Consider the following 27,254-nt stretch of genomic DNA (forward strand, 5'->3'; position numbering starts at 1 on the left):
ACTTTCACCTCCTTTCCTGCTCTCTAACAATGTTCTGTTTGCTTTCGTCTCCACTTTCTGTTCTGGGCCCCTCACTTTCTGCAGTCTTTCAGCCACACCCTTGATCTTGTGGTAGATATAAGATCTAACACCTAGTCTTCTTGGATAAGTGCGAAAAATCTCGCGGAGGTCCTGTGTGCAAGTTGCAAACACAAAAGATTCCTTGGTGATACAAAATCGATTATAAGAGTAGAGCAGGCTCCGGCCGCCACTCAAGCAAAATTCAAAATGTCCTACCAAACTGAAATGTTTAGTGTCCCGCGTGCTCAAATGATCTTATGCAGTTGCGAGCGCAGTGACACACTTGCGGCCCCCCCCCCCCCACCCCCCATAAAAAACTGATAGTGATTCTTGATGTAATACAAAATATCAGTAGTCGGGCGGTGACATATTTGCCCCCCCTTCCCCCCAATAAAAAACTGATAACAGTGATTCTTGATGCAATACAAAATCCGTAGTCGGGCATACATGACACGAACATGGAAAACTCGAAATCATGGGGAGCTCATACAATTTGCTATTCCTGGACTGACATCTCTTTAGTTTTTTGTTTAATGGTCAATCCAAATTATGGATGTGTTGAACACATTCGTCAATATCTCTCTCTCTCTCTCTATCTCTCTCTCTCTCTTTTTCTTTCTTTCTCTCCTCTCTTTCTCTCCTGGCGCTGTGGCGTCATAAGTGGTCAGCAATGCCGACAGAATGCAAGAACTCAACACCTGCCCAGGGGTCCTTAAAAAGTGCTGGACGATATATCCGACTTATTCATGCCCAACTACAATACCAAAAAACTGACAAACATTTCCATGTTGACTTTACTCCCTTCAGGTGAACAATATTCACATTTTCGGTACATTAAAATAATGGACAAAAGTTGCTGTTTGTTGTTGTTAGCGATCCAATAGCATCTGAGCGTTAACTCTTCTGCATGATGCCATTCTGTAATAGCTGCATGTCTGTTCTAATTGTTGTCTTGAGGCTGAGGAGTAGAGGCAGTTAGAAGTGTTGGGTAGCTTGGGAAGAAAACATCCCCTTAAAATCAGTTAGTTTTCTACAGATGATGTTCCACTGTCTCTGACGGGTAGTCACATAGTGGGCAGGCAGCAGACTGCTTTTGTCCCAATTCGGTTGACATGTTGACTGAGGGGCACATGTTGTGTTCTAAGTTGAAAGATTGTGGATTTGATCTCCCCTCCTCAACTCATTGATTGGAACTTTGACCAGTGGTTTATTCATGTGGCCATACATCATCCTTCCTGTCGTACCTGCGACCCAATCATTCTTCCAGTCTTCCTTGAGGTTTGACTTGATCATTTGGCAGCAGGTGGGGTAATCAGTAAGAATATCAGGCTGAGGGAGACTAGCTCCTTTCTTTGCTAAAGCATCAGCTCTTTCATTTCCCGGTATTCCAGTGTGGACAAGAATCCATTGTAGGACTCCTCTGATTTGGTGCCTATTTATCATATTAAGTAGTTGCTGTTTAAATCATTCAAAAAAAGACTTTTATTTAGCACTAGAGCTATGTCCCGCTCAACAGCCAGCTCTAGTCTATTACGTTTTACATATCTATATTACTACCCTAGAACACTCAGAAACATTCTTAGTTTCTCAGCTGCCCAGGAAACTTGTAAGCAGCTGATTAAGCGCCCAAACATAAACAGACAAGAGATCTTTTGCGGTCTATAGCCCGGTACTCATTCATGTGAAGTACCTTTCCATAGGTCACGTCGGGCCCGTAAAGGGGGGGGGGCTTGAACCTACAACTTTTCAGTTGCGAGCCAACAGCCTAACCACTGAACCACCGAAGACACTATGAAGTATATCAAATATACGAGTGGCAAATAAACAGCATGGGAAAGGAACCAGTGCTGTGAGGAGTTATTATGCTTCTCACTGTAAAGAACCATGCAAACTAATAATAGTAATTAATGATTACAAAGAATGGGTCAGAATTATTACTCTGAAGAATGAGACAAGAAAAAAACTTAAATATACCAGTACACAATTTGCCACATTCACAGACTCGCAAGAATTAAGGTAACAACAATAACAGTTTTAGGCCTTAGAACAATATTTTATTATTTACAAGATATCCATGCTGCTATCAGAATCCGAGCTCCCTTCTCTCCATGCCAACTCCTTCAAATTCTCGTCCTCACTATCATCATCTTCGTCAGAGTCTTGACCAACTTCTTTCGCCACTGCACCTGAGGGTTTCTTTCTCTTCAGTTGTGAAAGAGACTGCAGGTACTGGGACAAGTACTTGTTGTGGTCAGCGCTGCGAAAAGAGAACAACAAACATCTGACATTGGTTTGAGGCTGAAAAATTACTTTGTGAAGTTGTAGAATCTGAGTGACATCTGGGTGTTGACAACTGATCATTCCTAACTAATCACACTGTCAACAAACAAAAAAAGGTATTGTGGAATCCACTGAAACCAAATTCTGTGACACCATCAGATTTTCTTTGATTTAGCCAGGTTTTTTATTTGAGAGGTGGCTCAGTTAGCAGGGGGACAAAAATCTAGTAAAGTAGTCTCCGCCTAAGATCCCACAACTTACGATCCCGGTTCGCTTGAGATTTAGCTGTTTTAAGAAAACAGGATTTTTACTATACAATTCACCCCTACATCCCACTCTGAAGGACTACATTTGGCTAAGATCCCACATTTCAGGTCATAATTCAAGGAACAAAAACCCGGGTGGGCACAGCAGATAAGTGGTGAAAATTAGTGATCATTGCACTGCCCATTGCGTCAAAGATCATCCGCTATTGTGAATGTGATCACAGTTCTGTTGTAAATCTCAACGAAACAGTACAATGTTTGCCTCAGATGGGACTGCACTGAATTGTGAACTTGTCAACCTGTTTGATTCCCCCAAAAACATCGCACTCGCATCTGAGCTCTCCACCTAAACTTTCATTACACACTGGGTGGGTAGGGCTTACAACAAATCAGCATCAGACAGGATTACTTCGAACTGTGAATTTGTCTTTGTTTCTATTTCTTGACCATTACAGGCCTGCCAACTTTTGAAAATACAAAATAGGGAAAATCAGAGGGGCACGCTGCCTGCCAGGTCATATTCCTGTCACACTTAACTTTTTCATATAAAAAGATCTCCGTATTTATGGCCAAAGAGGTAACACCGAGTAAACGTAGAGTGCAAATTCGGTTGCCAGGTTTACTTGAGCATTATATGTAGCCGAACCGCCAAACAGTAAAAGACACACGACTAATCTGGATATTTTAGGAACACCCGAGTTCCGGTATCGTTGACTTCATTCATAATTTTCGCACAAATAATTAAAATAATATAATATTGGTGCAACTCCAAAATTGGGAAATCAAGACTGATATCGGGAAGTCGGGAGCAGCGCATCTGATTCGGGAAATTCCCAACAAAATCGGGAAGGTTGGCAGGCCTGACATTGCAGCAGTTGTCTCGACACTGGAATTTGCTAGACAGGCAGAATTTCAATGGGTGTGGTCGCAACACAATGGTGCATCACGAGAGTCTGGGGAACTGAAGTCAGAGATGGACGGCTGTAAATTTTCAACAGGTAAAGGGGAGGAGCAAAAGGATTGGCATAGATCTTGAGATTCACGATAAATATAAGTGATAATTGCATGCCTCTTGCCATTGTGATTGGTCATCAAGGTTGACTGCTCTTTGCTCGCCATAAGTCATAAACCCACATAGGTGCGTCGTCTATGATCCCTCATTTTCCTTGCACACTAGTGTTGTAAATCAGAGACTTTGATAACAGAAGAAGCACATCGCCGCTTTAAAAAAAAAATAAAACCCCCCAAAAAAACTATCTCAGAGCTACTTAAAACAAAAATACCCCTGAGCCCCAGAGATGTGGCTGTTTCCCTTCATCACAACACAAACGTCTCCAAAGCTTACATTTTCCTCAGATCCTCGTATTTGCGGGTCAAATTTCTCTGCAGAGTTCGCAGGGATGACATCACCGATTGCGATCGCTGCTTCAACTTGGGCCCGTGAGCTGTGAGCAAGGGGAGGAGCCACAAGAGATAGAACTCAATGTGTGCGGAGCTCTCAATCATGTGACCCATGAATGCCAGCAGTTTGTCCACGTACGTATCAGGCAAGGACTCGATGATGACATCAGCTGTAAGAACAAAAATATTTAGTGTAAGTTTACAGCCACTCTACTTGACAACTGCGACATATCCCCAGCATACAGATTAACCCTATCCATACGTCGTGTTTTACTATCGTATCCATACAACGTGGGGAGCTCTGTGCCACCACTTTCCAAAGAGGAAATTTACTCGTTAATCCGATCCCTACGTTTTGCATAGCAGTCTGTCAAAATGATTTTTTGAGAAATACTGAAAGTTTCAAAGAGATCTTCGCACTAGAATATTCTAAAATGTGAAGAATATAACCCCGGGGGTACAAAATATCCCCAAGATGTACGGATAAGGTTAACTGATTAACAGAGGAGAAATTGACAGAGCATCCATCAACCATCCATTTATAACAATGAGGGAAATTTGAGTTTTAACAGTGACATTGACGACATCAAAAGGATTGTAACTGGTCAGTAAGTACTATGAATTACTAAAGTTGAAAATAGAAAGAAAGAAAAATCATATTCTTTAGAGTTGGGCACCACTTTTTTCTTAAACACCAGATGAGAACTATCAAGCACATGAACACTACTTTCGTATGCTAGTCCAAGCCTTGAAAGTGCTGGTAAAAACATGGGCGAAATTTAAGAATGTTGGGTTTATAAGGGCATAAAATGCGAAATAAAACATAGTTTCTACTTCATTGCTTTGCCTCTTTCGTCTCACCCCCCTCCTCCAAAAAAAAAAATCAGGCTGCTTGACATTATAGAATAGTGTGCAACATTGATGGTCTCCATTGGGGTCACAGCTATATCTAACAGGAACAGGAATCGCCAGGCTGGCTAGCATGAAGACACCAGAGTGTTATACTTCACGTTTACCAGAATAACTTCCACAAAAGGCCGCGGGGGGGGGGGAGAAGCCAAACACAGCAGCACATACCACTGTCCACTGGTATTGCCTCCAGCACCTCCTGTATCAAGCTCTGCTCGTTGAGCCGAAAGCTGAGCATCAAGGCCGCCGAATGCTCCCCCTTGCCCAGGGTCCTCCTCACGCTGGCTGGCGTGATGTCCATGTCCAGCTCGAACGGGTCAAACACGACCCCCTGGTCCAGAGAGTACACCATGAGACCTTCCGTCGAACAAGCCACCCACGATCGACCTGTGAGGAATACGTGAAGACACAAATTAATCATAAACAGCAATAGGGCCAGATGAAATCCTGGGGGGGTGGGGGCTGGTAAGATTAAATAACACAGATTCCCACTCAACAGCAAGATCCACGTGCTGTACAATCTATATTATTACCCCAGCAGACCTGATAGCATTCAGAGACAATCTCAACTTCCTGGGAAGCATATAACCATATAAGCGATCTTACATTAATAATGACAGACCCACTTTTGTTTTTAAATAACTAGACACCATTCACAGAAAAACAAGATTACTTATTTAACAAAAAACTTTATGGCTGGTCATTTTTTTTTTTTCAGTACAGGCCCACACTGTCAGAATGACCTGATTTTCAAGGGGCGAGACCTAGTATTAAACATACACAAAGCAAATATTTAACACATTTTAACCAAGACAAACACTTTCGCATTACCATTTTCTTTTTTAAAAAGCCACTCCTACAATGGAAATGCCAGTGAAAACCATTACCTAACATCTCTACACAGCCACCGTCCACAGACAAAGGATTCGCTGGTTTGTTTCGGCTCAGGACTGCCACAACTCAATTCTAAGCACTTCTCTCATTGGATTGGTTCCAACTAAAAGGCTCAAGTGAGGGAGCAGCTAACAACATCAAAAAGAGGTTCAAAAGCGTCCTGTAAATCCACAGCATATCCCTATGTAAACCCACAGTGTATCCCTATGCTGTCCTTATTTTCAAAATGACAAGAGATAAAAATAAAAGGGTAAGGTATAATCACAGCATATGAGGAGTCTTTCTCAGTCAGGTCAAAGACAGTTACTTGTGTTGTGGTATTCTTTAGCACAGAGAAGCACATCAATAGAAAAACAGTCATTTACTGCAGGGAAAAAAGTAAGACAGATTGATAGAAACAATGGAGAGTGAAGAGTAGGACCTACCAGTGGCATCTACTCCAACTACAGAATTAAGAGACACAAGAACTCTCCAGAAACTCCTTCCCACAAGAACCCAAACCACTCACACTTTTACCCAGTACATGTAACCTCTCACCCGGCCAAGACAGGGGAGGTCTCCTGGTGTATTTCTTACCTGTGGGTGAAAACTGCAGGGAATAGACTCGCACTTCAGGCTTCCAGTGGCGAGAGCTGTGGTCCCCTTTCTTCACACCAGGTAGAGAGATAGCTGAGCCCTTCTCATCTCCCTGCCCAGTGTCCACTAGGGCAAGACTGCCCCACTCCGTCATCTTCCTTCTGTCCAAGAATTCCTGTAAAGTGTAGCAAAATTAAGGATTAAAGTTCATTGAGGCAGAAATATATGTTGAGAATCAGTCGCTAAGAAAGCTTGAACAGATGGGCGACTTGCATATGTACTTTTTTGAGAGCATCTAGACAGAGAAATGAGTGGCAAACCATGATCACAAATGGCCATTGAAGAAGAAGAAAAAAATGTTGAAAGAGGAGGAGAAGAAGAAGGAAACGAAAGAAATAATTTTATTCCTGAGTTTGTTGGTTTTACATACATAATTATATTTAAAAAACCCAAAATGTCCTTTAGTACCACAATGATGATGTTACAACAATTTCTTGGAATAACTGAGATTATGACTGAAAATTTAAGAAATTTCACTTCTGCATACACACCACAGTATAAAACAATTCTGACCAATATTACATTTTCAAAACCTACCCACTCCAGCACATTTGATCCTGATTGACAGTCAAAATAACCTCTCTCCTTAGTTACCTAAACTGTGCTTGTGGGGGGGGCATAAAACACCAATGGCACTATATTCAAACTAAAAGAGGAAAAACAAAACTTTGAACTTTAACTGCATCTGTGGCGTTCTAAAAACTCACCTCAATACCATCCAGCGAGTGGTTGCAGGAAATGACAAACTTTTTCATCAGCAGCTGGTCTGACACAGAATAGATACAGACATTCTTGGAGCGTCCAGCTGCCAGGATGCAGTGACCATCGGCACTGTAGCACAATGTCTCAAAGGCTCTGGGGAGGATAGAGAAGGCAAAAGGGTAATTCTCTTCTACAACTTGACTTTGTTTTCACTAACAAAGAGGAAAGATTTTTTTTTTTTTGATTGATCATTTAATAAACTAGGAAAACGGACAATTTGAGAAAAATACAAGAAGAATAACAAGCTTTCTTAAATCTTACTTGCCTGCTAGTAACTTTTCACTTTACAAACAGCATAAGCTCAATTCTCAAATTATATGAGCCTTTGCCAATATACCCGTACGATACAAAATCCTTTCCCATTCCAATATAAATGGTGCTACAGCTTTGAAATTTGTATGTGTTGTGCTTAATATGACTTTTCAGCTATGGGAGCAGAGAAATAGCAGTCAGGTCATCAGAAGAAATCTTACAAATATTTTAAGTTCTGAAATTGAAGTATTTTTAGAATGCAAAGCGTGACGCGCCGAGTTCATACTTTTTCAGTCATCAAGTTCAACAATTAAATAATTGCTGAGAAACTCGTCCTTTTATACTTTTACAACTACAACTACATTATTTGTGTTGCTATATCAGGAATAATGATATCTGTTGCTGTATTTTCTTCTCTCACAAGTTTAGGATGCACAATTCAGAGTCGTATCTATGCAGAACTGACAACATAACAGCAAATCATATACTTCAAGCCTGTCCTACGCATGAGGCACTTCAGAGGAGATTTTGGCCCAACCCAAGGCAAAGATTCCCAAAAACTCTATGAGTGTCTAAAGGACCAGCGGCAAACAGCAACCTTCGGACTACAGACTGGGGTGTCCTTTAAAAATGACCAAGATGAAAAAGAAGGAAGAAAAAAAAACCCTTAAGATGTCAGTCTCAAAACACACTGAGTTTTTTTACACTCTCTTTGAAAAGTTCCTATTAGATCAACCAAAGCAGCTCAACCCATTAGACAGACTTTTTATGATGACTCACTTTCCCTCTGCAGATGTCTTTGCTGAAACCTTGTCAGCATCTTTGCGGGAGTAGCCAAGGTCATGCCGACCCTCAATGGTTCCCTTCTGTTGAGCAGACACTGTGTCCCAAAATGTAACATGGGCATTGAGGGTGGCAACTGCAAACTCTTTGCCATCAGGCCTGAAAGTCAAAGCCAGCACTGCGAAGGAAATGGTGAGACCATACATAAAAAAATTTGATCAAGCAACTAAAATCGACCAAAATATAAAGAAATAATTAGACCAGAACAACCAGAACAGGCCAAAAAGAGAAAGAAAAAAAAATTCCAGAAGTCAAGACAACATACAAAAAAGGGTATTTCGGCATTGTATCCATTTAGCAGGACATAAAATGTCACATGATCATCAATACACAACAAAAAGTTTTGCATAGACTGCATTCTTGAAATTCTAGACAAACCTGCCACTGCCACTCTATGAAATCTAAAAATCAGGATTTTAGAGTAAAAAAATCAGGATCTGGAGAAAAAAATCGGGATCAACGGCAAATCAGTTATGAGGGGTACTGGGGAAGGAGGGTCGTCTTGGTTCCCTTTTATGAGGCAAGTATGCAAGAGAAATCTTTTGCAGGAATAAGTTCATGTTTGGGCCTCTAAATGGAGAGAAAACTGAAAGACAGCATATGTACTCGAGTCGGAGCTGGATAGACTGGGGGAGCGCAGGATGCAAAGCTGAAACTCTCGTAGTTTTGAAAATAGCTGACACATAACTCTAATCATCCATGCAAAAAGCCCGCGTTTTCGTACGGTAACAACGTCTGACTTCCATCGCATATCCACTCAAGGCATCCCCCCCACCGAAAAAAAGATTGCGCCAAGGTTGTTCATTTATTTTCTTTTTTCTTATTCCTTTATCCTCAATTAGTACATGTATCATGGCACGCACAGCCCAAGTGTCAAAAAAATATCCCCACCCCCTCCCACCCCGGTCGTCCACACTGGTTAAGTCCCGAAAAACACCTCGACCATTGCGACCGATGTGAACGAACTTTGTTGACCCCGACAGCCGACGGTCCCCGACACACGCGCTACTCACACATGCGAGGTCATGTCACGTGATGCGAATGAGTGTTTGAAAGTTCCACTGACAGGTCTTGATGATGGGCCCGACTAACCAGAACTCAGACGAAGCTTGCTTATAAAGCAACGGCAGAACAACGAATAGATTACTCTTAAAAGCCCATGTCATAATTGTTACAGTAATCAGGACACCATCGGAGAATCCTGCGTTATAAAAGCTAAAGTAGATCTTGAGCGTATCCATGTCTGAATTCAAAATCGATACTACGTTGATTTTAGTTGAAATAATGAGCGTGAGTCATCCACTAGATTCGGCATAGATGCTTTAGAAAGTAGCGTTCCAAGTTCCTGCCGATAAAAAATCCAATCGGTGCTTCCAAGCAAAAGAGATTGCAGAACTTTTACATTTTTTTTCTAAGAATCTGACGCAACAGACACAACAACAAAAAATCAGGATACTAGCGATCGAAATCGGGAAAATCAGGATGTTTGAGATTTGGGGCAAAAAATCAGGATATCCCGATTAAATCGGGATGAGTGGCAGGTCTGTCTAGATCAACTCTCTTCAGTAAATGAAGGTCAGTCTTTTCAATAATTTTTAGCTTTTTCTTTTCCAAGAAAGAGTTTTATGGCATTTGCATCACAATTAAGACATAAAAGTGCCAAAGATTAGAGGCGTTGCTAGTGGGTACAAACAAAGAAAAGGAGGAGAGAAGTCAAAATAAAGAGGCATATCATCAGAGAGAAGTCAAAATAAAGAGGCATACCATCAGAGAGAAGTCAAAATAAAGAGGCATACCATCAGAGAGAAGTCAAAATAAAGAGGCATACCATCAGAGTTGAGGTCAATGGTCTCCCTCATGCCAGCCTGTTCGTAGATGCCCCACAGCTTCACAGTCTTGTCCCAAGAGCCGCTAGCCAGGACCCCATCTGATTGGCTGAAATCCAAGGCACTGATGGGTCCCTCATGGCCAGCCAGCGTCTAGATGTCAACGAATAAAAGCAGGATGATTAGCACTAGCTCATGTCGAAAAGACTCTTGAATTCATACACTCTTTGTGAACCCTTGTTTCTCTGCTTATTATTATTTTTTATTTTTTTTATAGTACAGGGTTTTACGGTGCTCACAACTGCATACGGTCAAATGAGCGCCAAGGGGTGGGTGTCAACAGAGAGGTCTTTACAGGGAATGAGACTTACTCTGCTTACCTCTCTAGCTTCAACAGCACAAGGTCTGCTTTGACTATCAAGGCACCCCGGAAATAGTGGGTCACAACAGTGTGACAAACATACAAAAGAAGTAGAGGAAATAACAATAGTAAGGAATAGGAAAGAAAAAGAAGTAGTTACCTGTTATAGATCAGGCAGTTATGAGCGTGACATGACGAATCAGCACATTTACAATTCTACTGTGCTTGAACGAGAAATGTCCCCTCTGCTTATTAGAGTAACAAGGTCACATGAATATTTTTTTCAGAGGGAAGGATGGAAAAAGAAAACCCCAATGTTTAAACAAAAAGGACAGTTTTTTAAAACACTTACAATGCATCATCCACCCATATCATCCACAGTTTCCAATGGAAAATAAAGACTTGAGCAGTTACAAAAAGAGCACACCAACACAGTGATGAACATTAGCACTGATTTAACAACCCCTGTCCCCAACATGTCTCAAGGCATCACAATGATCACAGCCCTATATTTCTTGTTCTTGTAAGACTTAGATAGCACCATCCCCACTGTGATCCCCAAGCTGATTCCAGATGCATTAGGTCAAGCAGTTCGAAATGGGGGATAAACCAGTCGAATCTATCCAAGACGAACACCCAGTATTGACATGAAGAGAGGTCATCTTAGGCAGGTAGTCCTCTTGGACAGTTTCATTATAATAAAAGAAAAAGTGCAAAGGGCAGGGGGGGGGGGGGTGGATGGTAAGAGGTTGTTTGTACAAGTGATTGTCTTAGACGGGCGCTCTTTAGAGCAGCTTCAACTGTACTTCAGTTTTGCCTAAATTTCTGACGATTGAAAAGGCAGCATGCCTGGCCCATGTCGGACAAATACATCTCCCCTTGACACTTTGCGGTACAAGAGAATAGAAAAAGTAAAAGTACGAAAAGTAAGCACCTGCAGCAGCCGTCCTGTCTTCATAGTCCAAACATAGATCATGAACTCCGTGGTGCCCCCAGCACACACAATCTCACCAGCCCCATCCACGGCAAGACAAGAGAACTGATCTGGTTTGGGGGATGTCAAAGTCTTGTAGTTACGGTACCTGGTAGTCGAGGAAAAAAAAAACAGGATAGATTATGATTAATAAGAAAGTGACCTCATAGGATGAAAGAAAACAAAATTCATTCAATCATTTTTTTAACTCACTTATCCTAACAAAACATTTTTTTATTTTTTCCTGTGTAGAGGGAAACAATGTTTTGGCGAACTTAACGCATAAAAAACATTGATGGACATGAGATTTATTAACCATTCAACAGAAATAACTGGCCTTCAATAGAAAAAAAAAAAAGCTTTAATTGTTATTAACACTATTATTAATATTATTATTATCATCATTATCATTATTTAAGATACAAATGCAATCATTATTTCATTATTTAAGATATAGATACAGTTTTTTTTAAACTAAGATTTCTCAAAATCACCAAAAATATGACTCTGCCATTTTTGTTTCACACCTGCCTCCAACTATATTGTAATCTCACTGGCATTAAAGTTACTATCACCAAAAATTTAACAAACAGTTACCGCGTCAAGTCAAAGGCTCTGACTGTTCCATCCATGGAGCTAGACAGGACACTCTTCCCATTCTGTGTGACCTTGACACCAGTCACCTCACCCACATGTTCAGTGAAGGTCACAAAACAAAATCCTGAGAAAGAATTCCATACTTTGACCTGAAAATAAATAATAATCAGTTATAAACATGCCTGTAGAAAGTAGGTTCTATTCACTACTGTTCAATATTCACCAGTCACACCATGAATACCTCAAGAGCCCATGACTCTAAAAATATTGAAGTGCAGTAGATGGCTTTGCAAGAAATTAATGGTGCATAGGCACATTTCCCAACTGCACACACCAATATGTGTTAAAAGTTTTCGAGAGCGAGGCAGGTATTCAAGTAGCACAAATAGTGACATCACAATTTGAAAGTCAATGAACTTTCATTTACTCAAAACTGTACTACACTTTCAGGCAGGGGGGAAACTCAAATGAACAAGCGCCAATCTAACCTTTCCATCTCCACCCCCAGTGACGATGTTCTGTCCATCTGGAGAGTATGTGATGCACGTCATGTCGTTGAAATGGCCCTGCTGCTTGAGCACGTACGACTCCGACTGCCACTCCCACACCAACAGCTGTCCAAGCTTGCCACAGGCCAGGGCGATCCACTCTCCAGAGTTGTTGATGGCCATTGAGTTCACACTCTGCTCTGAAATGCTGCAAATAGTAAGAATGGCTCAGTACAGTACTCAACAAAAAGGAAGAACAAAAACACAACTCTTTTTTTTTTTAAATCCTTGTGAAAATTTCTTTTCACATTTTTATGGAAATTTCTTTTCACAAGAAGAAAAATGCTGTCTTCATAAACATAGATCTGTGATCTATTCTCAAAAACAGACCCTTAGTTTAGATAAACGGAAAAAATGAGGAAAATTAACTAGGGGGGTAGATGAGAAGCCAGTAGAAAAACAAATGCTGAGAAGGGAATTTTTTTTCAAATCCTTGTGGAAATTTCTTTTCACAAGACAAAAATGTTGAAGACAACACTTTATAAACAGCTCTTCTTCTTTTTCTTCCTGTTCACATCTCTAAATGGGACATCCCAGTCTCTAGTGCAAAGGCTGTAGATCTTCCAGGCAGATCTTCAGCCCCTTTACACTTTTATCCTTTAACAACAAAAGTCGAACCTGTGTAAGACAGCCACCCATTGTCAAGGAGAAAAGTGGAAATATAAGATAGGTGGCCATCTTAGGCAGGACTGATCAAGCTGAAGAAAACAAACCATTCCTTTCTGAGGTCCCAACCGAAGATATCCGTGTTGTTGTTGTTAATGTTGTTATTGTTGTCGTTTTCACTGGGGGGGGGGGGGGTTTCTTCTCTTTTTTGTTCTTTCATTGCTGCTTTTGAGCAAGGGTGACAATATAACGAAATGCGTCAGACAAGGAGGACCGAGTGCTATGGTAAAACAAACACATGGGTCGCCACCACTCGGAGAACGAGCGACGCTTCTGTCATAAATTCATGTTGACGTCCATTGTTACTTTGTTACAGCCTGTATATATGAGGAGCCATTTAAACCTCTAATTTACAATCTTCAAATGTTTCATTTCATATTTGTGCAACTATTTCACCAGCTACCACCTCTTGGTGGCCTTCCGTGTCAAGACTATTGCACTTTTAACTATTAGCACTACATCATTCTTTCAAATATCTGTGAAAAAGTCCACGCAAAGCAAAGTGTGACCATTTACTTTTCTTCAACCCCTACCTCTGTTCCGAAGAGAGCAAGAGTAACAAACATAATGTTAACGACACCTGTTGGAGTAGCAAAGATTTCCCAAAACATGAAGTCAAAAAGGGCAATAAAGCTCACAGCAACAATATACGCTCACGCTACCTCAGTGAATGAATCATGTTGAAATCAGGCATCTCGTGTAAGAAGAATGTCCCATCTTCAAACCCAGTCACAAGGAGATGAGAAGCCTTGTGGAAAGCTGCTGTGGTCACTTCGCAGAATCCTGTGTCTTTGCGAGCTTCCCGGAAACTGAACCTGAAACACCACGGTGAACAATAGTATAGAAGCAAATACAGAAAAACTCTTTCTCCATTCCTCTGCTAAAACTCACAGGCAGATTACAGACGTTTTGTTCTCGTACCCAGAGGGAAATTACTTGAGAGGAAGGACAACGAAGTAAAATACAAACGCAGACAGATAAATTTTAAAAATACGAAAAAATACTAGCATTTTTGTTTTTCTTTGTTTTAGTGGAGGTTTTTCGGCGCTCGCAACAGCATAAGGTCATATGAGCGCCAGAAGATTAGAGGTGCTACAAGAGGGTAACAAACATAAAAAAGCAGGAGGGGAGATAAGGACAATAGATGTTTGATATGAAAGAACAAGCAAACCACAGCAGAGCAGCAGCCAACCACCCATATTAGAATTTTTAAAGAGCTCAAATTTAAAGACACTATGACAACAAACCATGATGTATTTTTAAAAAATATATTAAGAAACTGGAACATTGATCTGTAACAAAATGTAGTTGTTTCATTTTCTGACAGAACATGGGGAGGTCATAAAACTGAAAAAGAACCTTATGAGAATTAATAGAAATTTACTTACTTGCCACCACCACTGTATATAATACCTTTTCCTTGTTCAGGTTCTAAGGACAGAAAAATTAAAAGCAAATGCATTTTCAAATTATGCCAACTCGTGAATCAAAAGTAAAGACAGCAAATATTAAAGCGACATGTATTTTCTGATAATCTCTTGAATAAAAAGTAATAAAAATAAAACAATAACAATCACATTCTTTTGTCCAAAACTGCTGTTTGACAAGACTTCAAATACTAGAGGAATAGTAACACTACAAGTAATGCTGTGCCTGGTAACACTTCAGTACAATCGACAACTTTAGTCGCCAGGCCGTAGCAGTATGCGCTCCCTACCGCTGGTGACTTTAGTCGCCGACGCAACCAGGCACACAAAACATAATTAAATGACAAACGGACGCACTGCGCTGAAGTAAATACCAAAGGAAGTCACTCTATATGATAGCTGAATGGTTTTTAAAGCGTGTTTCTTGGGCTGCCAAGGTTTTTCTAATTTAAAAAATTCTACCACGGCTTCGGCGTTCTAAACTGGAGCAGTACCTAAGGGTTTTTCACTATATGAACCTTCAGTACTGTAAGAGTTAACAACATAAGAGAGAAACCTTGTGGACTATGGATTTTCATGTAATCATTTAATTTCTCTGAATTACCAAGAAATATCACAGCACATAAGCATGTCCTTCAAACCCATATAGCTCCTACCTGCTTCAGGTATTTTCCGTTTCTTTTTGGACTTTTTTTTAGATCCAGTATCTTCATCGGCATCATCATCATCCTCATCTTCATCTTCTTTATTCTTTGAGATTTCCTCTACCCAGGGCTCCAGATCAGAAAGCTTTGTGTCACATTTCCACACAAAGACATAAGCATCTCGGGCCACGCAGTAGATCTTATGAACGTGTAAGGAACAATGCTTCGATTTACAGATCATTTACAAACTTGTTTGAGTAAAAGAGAAAAGCAACCGAATGCTTTTATTCCTAATGAACATCGTGTCCTTTCTAACATCTAGGTAAAAATCAGGGTTTTAAAAAAAAAAGGAAAAGAAGTAAGTTAAGAACAAACGAAAAATTAGACAAAACACTTTACAACTGTGGTCTCAAGGCATAAAAACAAAAGTAATGTGGGGGAAAAAATTCCAGCAACCATTTGAGACATTTATTTAGTCAAGTCAGCTTGAGTTTATTCCACAGATACCAACAACCTGTCAGTAACAGACAATTTTTTTTTAGTGTGTAGAAACTTGTCCAAACTTACTCTTCCAAAGTAAGAAATTAATCCGTAAATGCAGATTGAGATAAGAGTGTGTCGGTACTAGGTAAAATACAGATGAAAACATGTAGCTTGTCAAAACTTGGGTAACAGTACTGTAAGAGCTTTCTTAACCAGTGATGACACAGTGAACATTTATACCTCACAAATTAACACACTGAAAGATCTGAACATCTTCTTGTTTTTACCTCATTCTAACACAGTAACATTAAACAAGTAACATAAAATTTGAAAGGATACGTCCATGGAGTTGAGTGCAAAGAAAGCACCAATGACTGTGTCCCTGACCCCACCCAGATCGTACACATTGAGGTTTTTGAGTCTCTGTGTGGCCACGATCCTTGTCCTGCGATCCTTTGACCCAGTGCACAGCACCCTGAAAAGGACAAAAAATATGAACCCCACAAAATTAGAAAGACAGACAAGATAGTTTCTATGAGTTTGTAGAGCAGATTTGTGGCGTACATCATTGTAAATCAGAAGAAAAGATAAGTTAAAACAAAACATAACATAAAAAGGTCTTAGTAATGACATCTTTTTTTTTATAGTAGATGGTTTTACGGCACTCGGAAATTGGAAGAGGTCATATGAGCGCCAAGGGGTGAGTGTCAACAGAGAAGTCTTTACAGGGAATCAGACTTACTCTGCTCACCTCTCTAGCTTCAACAGCACAAGGTCTGCTTCGACTATCAAGGCACCCCGGAAATAGCAGGTGAGAAGAGTGTGACAAACATACAAAAGAAGTAGAGGAAAATGAAAATAGTAAGGATTAGGAAAGAAAAAGCAGCAGTTCCCTGTTGTAGATCAGGCACAGTTATGAGCGTGACATGATGAATCAGCCCATTTACAATTCTACTGTGCTTGAACAAGAAATGTCCCCCTTTTGGGAATGGCCTAAAGACACTACAGTCAGTGGCACTGCCCCGGGGGGTGCAATGACATCCTCTCAGTTGTAATTAAGTTGTCACAGGGAGCATGTACAACATTCAAATAATAGCTGGGTACCAGTTCGATGAACAAGACTCAAAAGAATCGATCGTCAAGTCATTGTGGAATCAGTGCGCACTGTTTATCTCACTTGTTTACAAAATGGCGTCTTAGAAAACGGACTTTCCTAAGATTATATCAAAACAAAACACATGAAAAACTGATAATTAAACTACCGCGACTTCAGACTCCTTAATATAACTGTGTACCCTTTAAATGATTCTGAACCATCGTTAATTTATTCAAATTCGACGTAAGCCACAAAAAACTTTAGATGTATGTCGCCCAAGTGATCAGAACAGTAAATTGGAAACAACAGCCTGGTCCCAAGGGAGTTATTGTGAAGTAGCATGAACCTTCAGCAGGGGGAGGTAGCTCAACTGTTTTTCCTAAGTTTTAAGTCACTTGCAACACAATTAACCCTATCCGTACGCCCTGAGGTCATTTTGTACCCCCGGGGTTGTATTCTTCACATTTTACAATACTTCTAGTACAAAGATCTCTTTGAAACTTTCAGTATTTCTCCAAAAAAATCATTTTGACAGACTGCTATGCAAAGCGTACCAATCGGATTAACGAGTAAATTTCCGCTTTGGAAAGTGGAGGCACAGAGTTCCCCACGTCGTATGGATACGATAGTAAAACACGACGTACGGATAGGGTTAAGTCATATAAGTGCCGAAGAGTAGAGGTGATAAAAGAGAATAACAAACAAAAAAAAGAGATATAAGGATGGCGTATGTTTGACACAAAAGGAGCAAACCACACCAAACCACCCACCAACCACCCACAGTAGCTCAACTCGATCACAGCACACCCAAAGCTATGAAGCAAGAAATTCTAGGACACAGTTCATTACCTTGAGTCCGAGGTCCAGTCCAGACAAACAGCCTCATCAACATGTCCAGGGTAGGTGCGGTACAACACAAACGGGTTAAATTCCCTCGTTTTTCCAGGGGCGTAAAAAACTTGTACCACAGTGTCTTTAACCACAGCAAATTTGCTGGAGAAAGAGAGAAAGTTCTGTGAGTTTTAGTAAAACTTTTACAGCACTCGCAACACAATAAGGTCATTATATAAGTAAGTGCTGAAGATTTTAGGTGTTACAAGAGAGTAACACAAAAAAGGAAGATAGATCAGGAAGGCGGATGTTTGATAGGAAAGAAGGAGCAAAAAACACCAGAGCACCCGCCAACCACCCACAAAGAGAGAAAGGTCTCAAACAAAAATTACGGATCAGAAATGCAGTATACAAATACAAGGAGTCAACACAAAAATAACAAACACATTTGGTTTTGTTTGGTTAAAGAAATAACAGTCATTCAGAGTAAGGAAAAAAATAAATACGGTTGGCAGACAGTAACAAGAGGGAAAGAAAGAAAAGAAGCAGGACCTACCAGTGGGCTCTCCAACCACCCACACACCACACATTTTCGTTTGGAACATATTAGGTAAATAGAAACCATTGAAAAGAAGAAAAAAGGCATGAAGGTAGTGCTCTTACCTTCCATCGGGGGAGAACTGGACTTGGCGGACCTCTTTATGAAAATGATAATGGCCTAACACACTCTGGCTGACCAAGCTCACCAGGAGACCTTCACCCTCTGTAGATCATAATAATAATAATAGTATTATAATAATAATAATAATAATAATAGACAGCATAAAATTTGTAAAGGGCAAATTCCCGCTCAACAGCAAGCTCTATGCGCTTTACAATCTAACCTTCCCCCTCTGTAGATCATAATAACAAATAATAATGATAATAATACACAGCATAAAATTTGTATAGAGCAAATTCCGCTCAACAGCAAGCTCTATCTATGCCCTTTACAATCTATAAGATGAAAGATACCTAGACATAGTGGGAGAAAACAAAGCAAGCGTTTATTATAAGTTGATAATCACTTTTTTCTTTAAGTAAGAGCTTTATGGCACTTGTAACACAATTAGGTCAAAGTTGTGCCGAAGATTGGAGGTGTTACAAGAGAATTACAAACAAAAAAAGGAGAGATAAGGACAATAGATAGATGTTTGATAGGAAAGAAGGAGTAAACCACACTAGAGCAACAACTAATGATAATTACTTCTCATTTTTCATCATCAAATGCCAGATCAAGATTAGATACCGATAATCATGACATTTGTTTAAGTAGAGGTTTTACGGCGTCGCAACTTTATAAGGTCATAAGAGCGCCAGAAGACTAGAGGTGTTACAAGAGAGTAACAAACATAAAAAAGGAGGGGAGATAAGGACGATAGATGTTTGATGATCTGCTTCTTCTTTCCTATGATAGGAAAGAAGAAGCAGACCACACCAGAGAACCCGCCAACCACCCACCTATAATCATGACAATTTATTTCTAATAATTTGAGTAATGAGTAATAGTTGACTAGTGTCTTTAGATGGTCAGGTGAGGGCCAGATTGACGAAGAAGATGGAACTAATAGATGCCCCCCCCCCCCCCCCCCGAGACATTTCCCCCCAAGACCATCTTACCATGGAGAAAATGCCTTCCCTCCCTAGGACTTAAACAACAAACTTTTATCAGTGACTTGCAATCCAAGCCATCATAAATTCTAGTTGCTGAGAAAACCTCAAGCTAGTCAAATCAGTTAAATTCTCACCTCGTTGTATTTATTCATTCTTGAGATACAAATTCTTTATGCACCCACACACGTCCGCGTGTGCACATGCGCACACACATACACACACACAAATATTGAATCTGTCTCTTTTCCAAATTTAAGCCCATATTTGCAAAGAAGTTTAACCATTTCATATTAACACAATTCAACGCTCTTCCCTTCCATGCGTCATTCATACATGAAGTGATTTTATTCTTAACACACGTGTCAAACAAACAAACAAAGAATTTGTCACCTGACTACAGCAAACCTTGGATAATTAGAAACGTAAGGTTGGATATGTTTGTTGGAAAGCATTTTTCAAAGTTAGTATTTTCATCACTGGTCCTGAAAGAAGAGTTGATAGGAGACGAATATACTCCACAGCTGCCACTTAATTGTTATATATTAAATGTCTCACCTTCAGTGACAAGTATGGCAATGCGACCATCAGGGGACACGGCAATGGAGGTAACATTTACCCGAGTTTCAACTGGCAGTGTTTGAGACTTGTTGCTGTAGATAAATGAATTCAAATGTTTTCATAACATCCAACTTGTACAAGGTGTGCCAAAAGTCGAGCACAGTCCTGATTTTCATCAAAAACAGCTTGATTCGATATATATATTTAATAAATGCTTGAACTTTAAAATTTCTCTCAGGAATAGAAAAAACATCAAATTTCTCAAAAAAGCTGTCTTTTACACGCTTGAGTGTTTTAGGAATGATTTTTTTCGCCCTCCTTACTAAGTACTTCCTTCAAATCATCAATGTTCATGTATGACAAGGTTCTCAGGATGCCGCATAATTTCTGGGACACCCTGTACGAGAACATTGCTTTAAGAATGGCATTCAATTCATAAATGATTAACAAATTTTATATATTTCTCTCAAATAAGATAAACACATCTAAATTTGGTAATTTTAAGAGACAATTTGAACTGAAATATATCTCTACAAGACAATTTTATACACAGTAACTTAAGTCTCTGCCCAAGATCCCAGTGCTGTAGGAGCAAGGAAAATGCAAGGTCTTAAGCGAATGGGATCTTACCCAATGCACCAAGGGGAAAATCCATAGTGACTCATATTCAAGCCAACAATCGTTAAAACAATCCTCCCTTACTCTGAAATGTACTCATAGGGCCAATGGGGGTGGGTTTATGACTTATGGCGAAGAAAGAGTGGTTGCACGAGGCATGTCATTTTATTTACCCATTCGTGAATCTCAAGGTCTATGCTTGATCCTATTGCCCCTCCCCTTCTCCTGTAAAAAATGTATTGCTTTTCATCTCTGACTGAGTGCCCTCTCCTCTTTGCTTAGCAAACTTGGGTGTAGCGACAAGTGCTGCAGACCTTTGGCGGAGACTACTGTTGTACAACTATTTAACCCACATTGTAAATTGTTATTTCTAAAACGATAAGAATTTTTTTTAGGATGGAAATGGTCAGTTCATTAGACTGCAATTAAGATACACAAAATACTAAACTACACTTACTTCTTCAAATCAAAGATGGAAATCCTGTTACCAACAGGGCTTATGACACTGTTTCCATCTGGAGTGAATGTGATATTTCCCTTTCTGTACACGGACCCCAGGAGGTTTGAAAACTGTTTGGAATAAAATAGACAATATAAATAATATACACATTTAAAGTACATCATACTGTCTTATTGTTTTAAAATGAATAGCTTCTTGGGCCTGAAAATTACACACGTTGAGAAACGTCATCAGATAAACACACACAATATTATGAAATACACGCATTCCTTCAAGATACAAACATGCAGTTATATGTGAGGCGTGCTGACAAAATGAGTTACTTCTCGCAGTCCTCAAATGGAGATATTGACCAAAAATTGACACTATAGTGTCAAATTTGTAAATTTTCTATAGATGCCATATTCTTTAAAAGTATAACACTCCTTATATTTCATACCTATAAATTGTAAAAACTTCACCTATAAGTGTGATGTATCTATTTCCTTAAGGCCTGAATCCGAGAAGTAACTCTTTTTGTCAGCACGCTTCACATATGTTCTTTCATCAATGCATTCCTTTGCATCCATCCAATAGGGTTCTGTGTCCGCAAAACAGCAATGTGCTATTCCTGGAGGTTAATTTTTTAACAGATGTACTAACTAACACTACAAAGTGTCTTATTATCAGAATCCTCACTGAGACACACATTTTTTTTACAGTGTCGTGTCTCTGTCACTGCCCACATTTGTACTTTTTGAATTACAACTGTGACTTCTTGCTAAATAAGAGTTCAGCAATCGTGCATGGCACTTGTGCACACATTGTTTGGGGCTGTAGGTTGGGCTGTTGCAGTTGATGGTGAAATCGGCTGGACATAGAAATCTTTCCGTTGTGTACAAATTTTGCAATGTACAAATTCTAGGCTGCACCAAGGAACCTAACCAAGTGGAACAACCAGGTCAAAATTTACATGAATTGTGCCCCCTGGGATTCATGGCAATTTCATTTCTAAATTTTAATGCCGTAGTCCTCAGTCTTAACTGAAATAATTTGGCTTGACATAGAAATTTTGATAGAGCCTGAACCTTTTGAAACCAGTGTAACACTGTAACACTGTTTGTTCCACTGCTCTTTAATTTATCAGTTTATGCCTTATAAATCGTTACTGGCTCAGAACTATTCTCAATAATATTTTCCGGGATTTTTATTTTCTTTGGTTCAGATTTGCAAACGTTTTGCAGATTTGGATTTTGCATAATATAATTGATTTTTAATCCACCTCTGCTAGGATCAGCTCTGCTGTTTGTCCTCAACCGACAAACCTTTGTGTACGCTTCTTTTGCTCCGCTGTGGTTCACTCTCTACTACAACAACTTCACAGAGACCAAAATGTGCAGAACGTCGGCAAGCAGCAGCATAGGCCTAGTGTGTAATCTCTGTTGAAGAGAAACATGCTGACACACGGGCCAACAATTGGGCTGTACCGGCTATACCTGCCTTCACAAGCAGACTCTCCGCTCGCATGTCTAAACTAAATCTGCCAACCCGTGTGCATGAACCTAAGTTGACCCCATCAAAGGAGGTCCCCGACACACGCGGAACTAGCACGCCGAAGTCATTTCATGTGATGCGAATGCACGATTGAAAGTTTTACTCGCGGGTCTTGATGACGGGCCCGACTAAACAGAACTTGGAGTCGGACAAAGCTTGTTTTAAAAGTAACAGCAGGACTATGAATAATATTGATCATTTGTATGCCGCCACTGAAACAGTTAAACAGGCCATCATCGGAGAATTCTGAGATTACGGGTCCGGTACCCTAACAACTAGACTTCACCGCAACTAAAGCGAGCAGTAGATTTAGGTCCACCCTTGAACATTCCTGTGATATGAAACAAACACGTCCTTGGTCTACACCTAGGCTACACCACACTGCCCTCGGCTTGGGCCTATTGAGAGTTCATCTAATAGTCTCTCTCTCTCTCTCTCTCTCTCTCTCTCTCTCTCTCTCTCTCTCTCTCTCTCTCTCTCTCTCTCTCTCTCTCTTCTCTCTAAAACGAAATTTGCGTTCCTCTATAGTCCTGCATGTACTTAGATCTAAGCTCGATGTCGTCAATTTTTTCCCTCGGTAAGTACGAATTGTCAAGTCTTTGTGTGTGTTTCTTTATACACAGAATAATATAATCGGAGTGTCTGCGTACACAGTAACCGGGCCCCTAGCCTCAGTATCTACGTACACGGTAACCGGAATGAAAATAAATCAATATATTTTGTCCTGTGCTGCCACTTGCTGAAAAATAGAAAGTCATACAGGCGCTTTTTCGGTAGTTCCCAACCCCCTTATTTGAGCCTGACCTAGATCTAGATCTAGATCTATATGTTTGATTCGCAGCAAGCTAAGATATCAAACCTAACAACTGCAAAACATCAAATTGTGGTAAAATTCAAGGGGGCATGCCCCCCTGAAACCCCCCTACTCTTGGGGTCAAAACCGGCAAATAACAATTGCGGGGTGGGAACTACCGAAAAAACGCTGTCATACAAGCGTCTTGTCAAGCTCGCCATCGTGACCTGTCGGGGGAGGGGTGGGGATGGCTACACCGGTTACCGGTTACGTGACACTGAGACTACGTGCCCGGTTGCCAGTTACCGTGTACGTAGATATTGAGGCTACATGCCCGGTTACCATGTACATGACACTGAGACTAGGCCTATGTGACCGGTTGCCGGTTACCGTGTACGTAGACACTGAGGCTAGGTGCCCGGTTACCGTGTATGTAGACACTCCATAATATAATACTGATTATAGGCCTCCAAGACAACATTGTGGACCTCAAATTCTGTTCCCTACATCTATTATTCTATGTGTGTCTTTTTTACATTTAATGAAAGAAAGAATTTCCTTCTTCTTTTTAAAAACTAAATCGCAATCTTTAAAGTTTGACCGCGACGTGCTTGCTTGTCCAAACAACCCACATACATGAGCCAAAGACGTCAAAGCCAGCCACAATTTGTAAAGTACAGCTCTAAACCTGGGCAAATCACAGAGCGGTCTTGCCAGATCAGTAACACAGAGGTCGAAGTGTTTACAGTGACATAGATCTAATTGGGTTATTTCTGGGTGTGAAACGCTCATTTTCGCCAATAGCTGAGACAGACAAGCAACGTAACCAAATGCAAAGAGCCAAAAAACTGTTGATTGGGAGAATGACTACTTCCTAAAAAATTTTTAAGTCGACAATTTGTCCCAAACTGGAAACATTGGAAAGCTTATTTTCAAAAGCCGGAATTCTGGCATCTGAAAACTTTAACCCCTGCATAGAAGCATGACATAGAAAATCTGTCTAGGCCATATGAGTAAAATAAAGGGAGTGTATACAGACCCCTGATAACCAGGAACAAAGTCACGAAGTACACAGACCCTGTTGAGGAATCTTTTGTGATTTCTAAAAGTTTCAACGCCCTCTTGACTCAGGGTCGACCTAGGTTCTTCTATAGAGATGGCCTAGGCTAGGTCAAGATCTACACAGACAGATATATATATAAATAATATCTTTGATCTAGTTTCGAGGCCTAGAGAACTAAATCTAAATCTAGATCTAAATGAAGATTGGGGACGTCTTTTCGATTTTGGAGTTGGAGGAATCACAATTTGAAGGAAAGAACAATGTCATAATTTCAATCGGATCGAGCAGTCACCCTCTCTAGATGTTCTAAGTCTCTCTCCCCTCTTTTTCTGCCTGCCTCTCCCCCCTCTTTCTCTCTCTCTCTCTATCTCTCTCTCTCCTCTGTTGCCTGCCTCTTCCCCCCCCCTCTCTCTCTCTCTCTCTCCTCTGTGTATCGCTCGCCTTCTCTTTCTCTTTTGTTTGGCTGTCTTTCTTTCTCCCCACCTATTTCCCACACTATTTTTCTCTCGGAAGTACTTCCGTAACGAGCGACTACTCCATCAAACACAATATTCAATATAAAGAAGAGGCCTGAACCCTAAACCTACCCCTAGCCCTAGATCTAGCCCTCAATTCTGCTCTGTCTCATAGTGACATAGATCTAGATTCTAGATCTAGATCTAGATCTAGATCTAGATCTAGAATCTAGATCTAGATCTAGAATCTAGATCTAGATCTAGATCTAGATCTAGATCTAGTGGTCGCTCGGTTTTTTTTTTTACACAGTCAGAAGTCCTCCCTTTCTCTCATTCCCTCCTGGGGTAAGTGATACATTGAGTTGACCATCAATATTAAATGATGTGTAGGATTGTATGATGATCAACTCGTCAACTCTCAGTGACACTGCATCATCATGATCCATGCCTCATTGATATCTCATCATCACAATAATAAAAGTGCCACAATTCAAGACATGATGTCATAACACTCGTAACAACAGATAACATCAATAAAAGCAGATCCAGCTGATACCAGCTTTAGCCTAAGAATTCAGAGTAACAAGTCTAACCTGATAAGCAAACTTCATCACGCTTTTTGGTATTGATTCTTGTCTCGTAGCCTAGACCTAGATCTAGTGTTAATCCATAACAGCAATCGTCAAATCTTTGACAGTCGCTGTCCACGCTTGCAAGAATCGGTCGTCGAGTATCAACACATGTTGTGAAAAATAGCTCGTTTCGTTTCCTGTTAGCCTAAAGCAGTCCGTGATTTGAGACGTGATTCCGTACTCCATTATCGTCGAAGGGGTAAAGGTTAGCTTTAGGAAATGTTACACTGTTACATGAGGCCAAGTAGGAGATAAGAAAGTTTCTTGGTTCAGTACATAGATCTAGTGCTTTTTTTTTCAGAGGTATATAGTGGTTGGATTGCTTTTTAGTGCAACTTTCTTTCCAATACATAAACTTTTTATTTAGATGTGTCAGTATCGAGAACATTCGTTTGTGGGAGGTTCCAAGTTCCTGGACCGTAAATCTGGTTGAGGCGAGATTTCTCAAAAAGTAGAGAGATCTAGATCTAGATATAGACATTGTATTTTTTAAAAGCACCTCAATTTGCGATTATTTATATTATTATGTGATTTTGAACCTCTCAGTGTTAAAAATATTACCCATATTGAAAATTGGTAGGGCACGCCTAGAAAGCGTCAATTATATTAAGTAAATATATCTAGACAATATAATAATTATAATTTTAAAAAATTATGGCAGAGTTTTTGGATTTTGATTTGACTCTATCTGGAGAGGTACATGACAATGTACAAATGTATTTAAGACATACCGTGTATGTAGACACTCCATAATATAATACTGATTATAGGCCTCCAAGACAACATTGTGGACCTCAAATTCTGTTCCCTACATCTATTATTCTATGTGTGTCTTTTTTACATTTAATGAAAGAAAGAATTTCCTTCTTCTTTTTAAAAACTAAATCGCAATCTTTAAAGTTTGACCGCGACGTGCTTGCTTGTCCAAACAACCCACATACATGAGCCAAAGACGTCAAAGCCAGCCACAATTTGTAAAGTACAGCTCTAAACCTGGGCAAATCACAGAGCGGTCTTGCCAGATCAGTAACACAGAGGTCGAAGTGTTTACAGTGACATAGATCTAATTGGGTTATTTCTGGGTGTGAAACGCTCATTTTCGCCAATAGCTGAGACAGACAAGCAACGTAACCAAATGCAAAGAGCCAAAAAACTGTTGATTGGGAGAATGACTACTTCCTAAAAAATTTTTAAGTCGACAATTTGTCCCAAACTGGAAACATTGGAAAGCTTATTTTCAAAAGCCGGAATTCTGGCATCTGAAAACTTTAACCCCTGCATAGAAGCATGACATAGAAAATCTGTCTAGGCCATATGAGTAAAATAAAGGGAGTGTATACAGACCCCTGATAACCAGGAACAAAGTCACGAAGTACACAGACCCTGTTGAGGAATCTTTTGTGATTTCTAAAAGTTTCAACGCCCTCTTGACTCAGGGTCGACCTAGGTTCTTCTATAGAGATGGCCTAGGCTAGGTCAAGATCTACACAGACAGATATATATATAAATAATATCTTTGATCTAGTTTCGAGGCCTAGAGAACTAAATCTAAATCTAGATCTAAATGAAGATTGGGGACGTCTTTTCGATTTTGGAGTTGGAGGAATCACAATTTGAAGGAAAGAACAATGTCATAATTTCAATCGGATCGAGCAGTCACCCTCTCTAGATGTTCTAAGTCTCTCTCCCCTCTTTTTCTGCCTGCCTCTCCCCCCTCTTTCCCTCTCTCTCTCT

At 40.1% G+C, this 27,254-nt stretch overlaps 1 protein-coding gene across 1 annotated transcript; it reads right to left on the minus strand.

The window, feature by feature from the left end:
* Nucleotides 1-2,092: 2,092 nt before the first annotated feature.
* On the minus strand, nt 2,093-25,649 carry LOC101853712 (periodic tryptophan protein 2 homolog). Its single transcript, XM_005103031.3, has 19 exons — nt 25,482-25,649; nt 21,042-21,154; nt 19,964-20,058; nt 18,419-18,518; nt 17,774-17,917; nt 16,168-16,303; nt 15,358-15,544; nt 14,663-14,705; nt 13,937-14,089; nt 12,549-12,756; nt 12,061-12,209; nt 11,425-11,572; nt 10,132-10,282; nt 8,241-8,421; nt 7,154-7,301; nt 6,387-6,561; nt 5,085-5,303; nt 3,952-4,177; nt 2,093-2,317 (listed from the first exon to the last, which is right to left on the minus strand). Exons 1-19 carry the CDS (start codon nt 25,497-25,499, stop codon nt 2,122-2,124), a joined length of 2,790 nt encoding a protein of 929 aa, XP_005103088.1. The 5' UTR covers nt 25,500-25,649; the 3' UTR covers nt 2,093-2,121.
* Nucleotides 25,650-27,254: the final 1,605 nt, after the last annotated feature.

This window comes from Aplysia californica, unplaced genomic scaffold, assembly GCF_000002075.1.
Source record: "Aplysia californica isolate F4 #8 unplaced genomic scaffold, AplCal3.0 scaffold00355, whole genome shotgun sequence".
Classification (NCBI taxonomy): Eukaryota; Metazoa; Mollusca; class Gastropoda; order Aplysiida; family Aplysiidae; genus Aplysia; species Aplysia californica.

Excerpts from the sequence above, each read along its gene's own strand:
- LOC101853712 (XM_005103031.3), bottom strand. Across the intron at positions 12,210-12,548 it reads CTGGGGGTGGAGATGGAAAG|GTCAAAGTATGGAATTCTTT; the intron begins GTTAGATTGGCG and ends ATTTATTTTCAG. Across the intron at positions 5,304-6,386 it reads CCTGCAGTTTTCACCCACAG|GTCGATCGTGGGTGGCTTGT; the intron begins GTAAGAAATACA and ends TATTCCTCACAG.